The sequence below is a fragment of the Micropterus salmoides genome, unplaced genomic scaffold (assembly GCF_014851395.1).
Source record: "Micropterus salmoides isolate LMB-PRFRI ecotype aquatic unplaced genomic scaffold, ASM1485139v1 Ms_hic_scaffold_4045, whole genome shotgun sequence".
In the NCBI taxonomy this organism is placed as follows: Eukaryota; Metazoa; Chordata; class Actinopteri; order Centrarchiformes; family Centrarchidae; genus Micropterus; species Micropterus salmoides.
The window spans coordinates 1-6,008 of NW_024043424.1; the positions used below are offsets into that span (position 1 = coordinate 1).

Here is a 6,008-nt window from a genome sequence, read left to right on the forward strand (position 1 = left end):
TTGGTGTCAACACTGATTGCATTTTGTGCCGCCCACCTGCTTAGACCATGTCAGCAGTGCACACCGGAGTTTTGTGCCACATTTTTTTGACACTTTAATTGGGAGGTGACCCACGTTACCCTCTCAAAAGTCAACCAAAAATATCCTTTTATTCACTGCTTTTTATAATGCACTCTTCGACCTGTAGACATGTCTGACTGCACAGCATTTATTCTGATCATGGTAGTGATAGCAGGAAGGCAGATTAAAGATGGATTTCGATTCGAACCAGCATCTGTCATCCACAACAGTTTGCTTCTATGAAAGTCTTTCAGCTAATTAACATCCCTCATATCCTTCTGAAGGCAGAAGGTATGTGTTGAATCTGCTCTCTCTAATTGACATGCATCCTCAAATTGTAACTACACAAACAGATCCACTGTGGTCACAGTTTAAATATTGCACAACTAGCACCAAGATGTTGCAAAAATAACTACACATACTTCTCTTTTGCACATCAGCCAGGCCTGTTATACAGTTCATTGGTATTCTACGAAGCCTTATAAATTTATAAAGTAAAATTCCTCGTCATCTTCATCCTTACCTTACTTAGTTTTGAGAATATTTACATATTGCACTGAGATACAACCAAGTTGTAAATGCAAACTTGACAATAATATAATTTCAATAAAGGTGAAAACCACATGCAATACCTCATTCCTGATTTTATTTTTATTTTGTTATTGCACTACGGTTGTAGTTATAAATTAAAATTGTATTATTGTAAATAGAGTCATGCATCCTCAAACAAAACATTGTGACCTATGAACTGCCATTATTTCTAGAAATATTAATAAAAAAGAGACATCATCTGCATATTGATGGAAATGGATTTGGGCTGCTAAATATTTTCCCTTGCAACTCTGTGGGTCCCAGACAAGTTTCCACTCGGGACAAGCTCCTCTGTCTGGACATTCCACTTGGGACAATGTCATGGTGGAGAAAACAGCTTTTTAAGAGGATGAGATGACTTGTGATGATTGTCACCAGACCCTAACACACCCTCTGATAAAGCATGATAACAAAATTCTTCCCAATCCCAACCCGTTTCCATGTGCACCCTGGGTGCGCTGTGTGCCTGCACCTAAACAAACAAAAAGTGCATTTGACTTATAACATCAGCGCCTTGCATGTCAGGATATAAACTTTACTAATCTGTTTACAAGGACAACAACGAAACAAGACCGGGTGTGGTTTAAAGTCTCTGTGGTGAAGTTATCAGCCAGGCTTTGTTTCCGTTTAAGAAACAAAGCCTGCTGTGAACTGATATTGACTTGAAGCTTGTCAAGGCTCTGTCTTTGGTACCAAATCTCTGAATCAACCATGTGTATCAACTATTTCACAAAATGGCGTGCACTATAACAACATTGATTAAACTAGTGTAATGGTTTCCAATATTCTGGATTGGAGATGTCTTGTTTTAAGAATGCTGTCCACATCTGGTAGCAGTCTGTATAGTTGCCTTCATTTACATTACATTTCACATTCACTCATGCTTTAATCATGTTACAAAATTAAATTTTGGCTGTAAACTCTCTAAAGCATCATTACCAAAACATCCATATTGTTATTCGCCTTAAACAGAATAACTTAAACTGACTAAAAACTTGACTCAAAGCTGTCCGGTTATGACAAAATAACATATATCAGTATAAGTTTTAAACATGTACGATTTGTTGACAAAGAGGTCAGAATGATGTTCAGACTGGGTGGGAGACTCACTTGGTTCCTTGCGATGATTTAACTGCCCAATCGCTCTTCACATCCTTGTGGGTATGATGTCATCACTGCTGGCCATTTTAAATGGATGAGACTGTGACTGTGCGTAGAGTTGCATTAGGCTCCCTTAGTCAGTCCTTCCATGTAACAGTAACCTCTGGTGACTACGTTTTGTCTGTACCACTTAGACACTCAGACAGCCTCATTGGTGCGGCCACAGTCTTCATCATTATTCTTCTCACCACATCCCTTTGTCAGCATGGCAGTAAATGATGCTTTGCTGACTGTTGCTCACATGGGCGGCAGCCTTGGATCGCTAAAAGTGCTGATTTTACACTCCCACTGCCTCTTAAATTGCATTCCTACTTTCATGCAGGATTAACATGTTATCTCAGACATTGCTCTGTAGCTTTTCTCTCTACCACTGTTATTTGTTTCCTCTGTTATTACTGCTACTATGCAAATGTATGCAATTACACTGACAGTTGTTCAGCGCCTCTTTATACTCTGTTCTTGTTCTAAAGACAATGATAAGTAGTCTGTTTTGTTCCTCCTCCTGCTAGGGGTAAATATCAGGGGGCATTGTTAATAAAAACGTTACTGTACAGACTGCTACCTTTTCACTTGTGTTTGTGGCAGTCTTTTCCCAGACTAGGGATAAATTTTGTGTCCTAACAGATAACAGTCTTGGCAGCAAAGGTCGTAGCAGGGGCCCTTTTTTCCATCTCACAGGCACAAAAATAGTTACAATTAACAAGTTGGTTGTGGGACAGTTTCGTTGTACATCAGACTCTTCCGTTCAGTGTTGATTATTTTTATATTTTAAAATATTTTATGTTATTCTCTGGGCTGTAGTTGATACTGTTGTATTGATTGGATTTTATTTATACAAACAAACACATCCATGACATTGGATTGCACAGGTGTGTCTAATAAACTTTTAACTGTGCATTTTGGAAAATATTTTTGAAATCCTCACAATAGGACTGATGATTTCCAATGTTCATATTTCTTTGTTTTAGGGCTCGTAAAAATCAAAGAGGCAAACGACATCGAGGAGAAACTAAACGAGGTGGAAAGACTACTGAAGAATGCTATAAACATGCCATGCAAGGTCGGTCATTCAAATATTATGAGTACTTTATTAGCATATTCACTGTGCATTAGAAAGTTTACATTGCGAGTAAGAGGTAGATGTTTGGAAACGTGCAACTATGCAGACTAAATGACTAAAAACCAGACTCACTCACAGTATTCCCGGTCAGAGGTGATGCTGACTTTCTTTGAGCGATCGCCGCTGGACCAGGTGCTGAGGAATGACAAAGTCCACAGAATCCAGCCGTGCTTTCAGAGTCCAATCAAGATATCAGGTATACACATCTACAATTATTTTGTAACAGAGTAAAGATGGAGCTAATGTTGACCTAATGTCATGTTGACTTAACAAATAGCACTCTGTACCTTTTAGAAATCATGCGCTCCAATGGATTCTGTCTGGCCAATACGGAAACCATCGTATTTGATCACAATCTCCCAGAAGAAAAAGAGAGACCCTCATCCACTGACTCTGTGGAACATACGTGAGTATGAGGACCAATCCACATTACTTCTGTCATTGTCGTGTTGGCGCTTTCATAGATTAGATTACTAATTGTTTCAATCATTAAATCCATCAGCAAGCTTGTTGCAGTGTAACACAATTTACCTGCTTGTTGTACACAAATATAAGGATTTCCACGTTAGCTCTTGAGTATATACTAAGTGTTTTGGTGAGTGTGGGAGTCCTTCAATGTGAACCAAACACAGGACCCTCCACCCACGCAGGAAGTGTGTCTGTGCACCTCTTCCTTCCCTGGGTGTGTGTAGGAAGCAAAAGAGGAACACATTCCTCTTGGTACTTCACTCAAAACAACACTTTATATCACTCTTACATAGCTGAAATGTTTTACTACTGCAATACTCTGACTTTGTACTAACAAATAAAGTCTCTATGGGTTGATATAGACAATCAACACAATCAAATGCATCACACTTTTGATATCTAAATTAAACTACACAGGTCCATCCTGTCCTTGGAGTAACGTGTCTTTCATTTTATTGCCAGGTATGAGGATGGAACAGAGTTTTTGCCAATGGAAGCAGATGTGTGTGATGAGGAAACAGAAGCATATGTCACCAACCTTTCCTACTACCATCTTGTCCCATTTGAAACTGACATCCTGGAATGAGGAACCGATGGCTGTTGATGGACGTATGTCGCTGTCATTGAGGAGCATGTACTCTTAAATGGAACCTAGCTATGCAACGCTGCACATAGCTGTTCCAAGTAAATGCTGCTTATTCTAGAGACCCCTAGAGTTGCTTACATTTCTTTAGCCGATTTTGGAGTTGGGCAGATCTACAGGATGCACCAAAATGTTGCAGAAGAAGAATCCAACCGCAGCACCACTTTGTTTTTGCCACTTTAAGCGACGCCACCAGTGTGCCTCATTCGGAGCCTTACTTGACTTGACTTTCAGGTATTGTAACACAACCTGTGGCAGCAACGATGGAGGTCTTTCAGTCATTAGGCAGATGCAAACAGCTGGAGAGGTTTTTAAACATGCTGCTTTACCACTTCAAAAGACTTTAAATAGCATCAAAGACATCATTGTCTGTAGTTTGGAGTGTGACTGCAACCAGAGGGCTGCACATCAACTGAACTTTGGAGGCAAATTTACACTATTGGACCATTCACTGTTACTTAAAGTTATTATAATTAACCGGCACTCTTTCATTTTCTATCTTAGTTGTTTTGTCTTTATTCTCTAGAGGATCTCCATGATGCCACTGGCCTGGTTGATATATGTGAGATATGTGAGATATGTGATGCATCTGCAAAGTCTATTGTCTTCTCATTTAAACTGCTCCCTGAAGTGTTATCCACAGTGTTACCACTCTGGTGTTTTATTCCTGTGGGAACGCAGGAAGCTGTCACAAAGCTTTGTGTATGATATTTGTTTATGGTGCAATTTTCACCAGCATTTAGGAGCATTCTTGTTTGTAAAATACCAGCTTGAAACTCATAGGGAAATTTCTAGTTGTGTTGCTGTGATATGCAGTTAGTTCTTTAGCATGGGAGTACTCTGAGAGCCAAGTGAAACTAGACTGCATGCGTTTGATAAGAGACATACAAATGTGTGAGTTTTTGTCACCGCAAGATAAAAGTAATAAAATTGAGAAGATTTTGTCCAAAGTCTTACTGATTTAGCAGAAAACAAAAACTTGATGGTAAATCGAGCAAGAATAATAAAGCTTTTATGCTAATAGACTCGAAACATGTGGTAGCATAAGCATTAGATACATTTGTTATGTGTATACACAGTATACTGTATATGTGTTTCACTTGGTTCTTGGACCAGTGTCGAATTAAAGAATATAAAACAAATATGTGGCATTATCATTCTGTCACAACTCTCTTTTTCCAAAGTGAGAACTTAATGCTGCCATTTTGAATGTTGGTGATAAGTGTCAGCTTACTGCTCCTGTTGCCATGAGTGATAAAATGGGGCAAAGAAAGCTTTGTTTTTATAGGTCAGTTGAGGTCATATCTGACCCGTTCTGTACGATGACGTGTGTGGGTTCAGTCTGACAGCTGACTGCAGTCTTACTGAATGTGGGAGTCTGCAGCTCAGGCCTGCAACGGGGGAACAAATCCTCTCTTTATCTAAAGAATACAAATGACCTTGCTGTACTAAAACTTTCTATAGGACAAGTTGTGTGAAATAGGCAAACACTTTTTTTTTTATGGGTCCTCCCGCTATAAGGATGTTGCTTTCACTTCTCTTTGCGCCTTTTATGAAACTGTGGAACTCAGTAGAGCATCACATATGTTTTGAATGCAAGTGAAAGGCAAAAAAAGTATATTTGTGTAGGATTAACTATATGGATGTCTATCTGTCATTGTTTTGACATTTTTGTTAATGTTTTGTTGTTAATGTGATATAATGTAGTTATTGTGGCTTTACAATGTGGGCCAATTGCTTGTGTCCAGTTTTCTGCCCCTCCAAATACAAAGGCATTCAACCCTTGAAATCTTGGCACACAAGGCTACAACAGGACGGTCCTCCGCATGAGTCTATTTAGTAACACAGTCATGATCACCATTCACCCCCTGAGAAAGTACAGCTCTTTCTCACGGTGCAAAACTATTTCTTTGTGTTGTATTCTTTTCTACAAGAATGACATATGGAATTGATGCACATTGTTTG

General features: G+C 39.1%; 1 protein-coding gene across 1 annotated transcript; it reads left to right on the top strand.

Moving 5' to 3' along the window:
• Positions 1–2,689: 2,689 nt before the first annotated feature.
• LOC119887185 (PX domain-containing protein 1-like) lies at positions 2,690–5,642 on the top strand. Its single transcript, XM_038698088.1, has 4 exons — positions 2,690–2,872; positions 3,011–3,128; positions 3,227–3,338; positions 3,863–5,642. The coding sequence occupies exons 1-4, from the start codon at positions 2,861–2,863 to the stop codon at positions 3,984–3,986; spliced, it is 366 nt and encodes a 121-aa protein (XP_038554016.1). The 5' UTR covers positions 2,690–2,860; the 3' UTR covers positions 3,987–5,642.
• Positions 5,643–6,008: the final 366 nt, after the last annotated feature.

Excerpts from the sequence above, each read along its gene's own strand:
- LOC119887185 (XM_038698088.1), top strand. Across the intron at positions 3,129-3,226 it reads GAGTCCAATCAAGATATCAG|AAATCATGCGCTCCAATGGA; the intron begins GTATACACATCT and ends TGTACCTTTTAG. Across the intron at positions 3,339-3,862 it reads ACTGACTCTGTGGAACATAC|GTATGAGGATGGAACAGAGT; the intron begins GTGAGTATGAGG and ends TTTTATTGCCAG.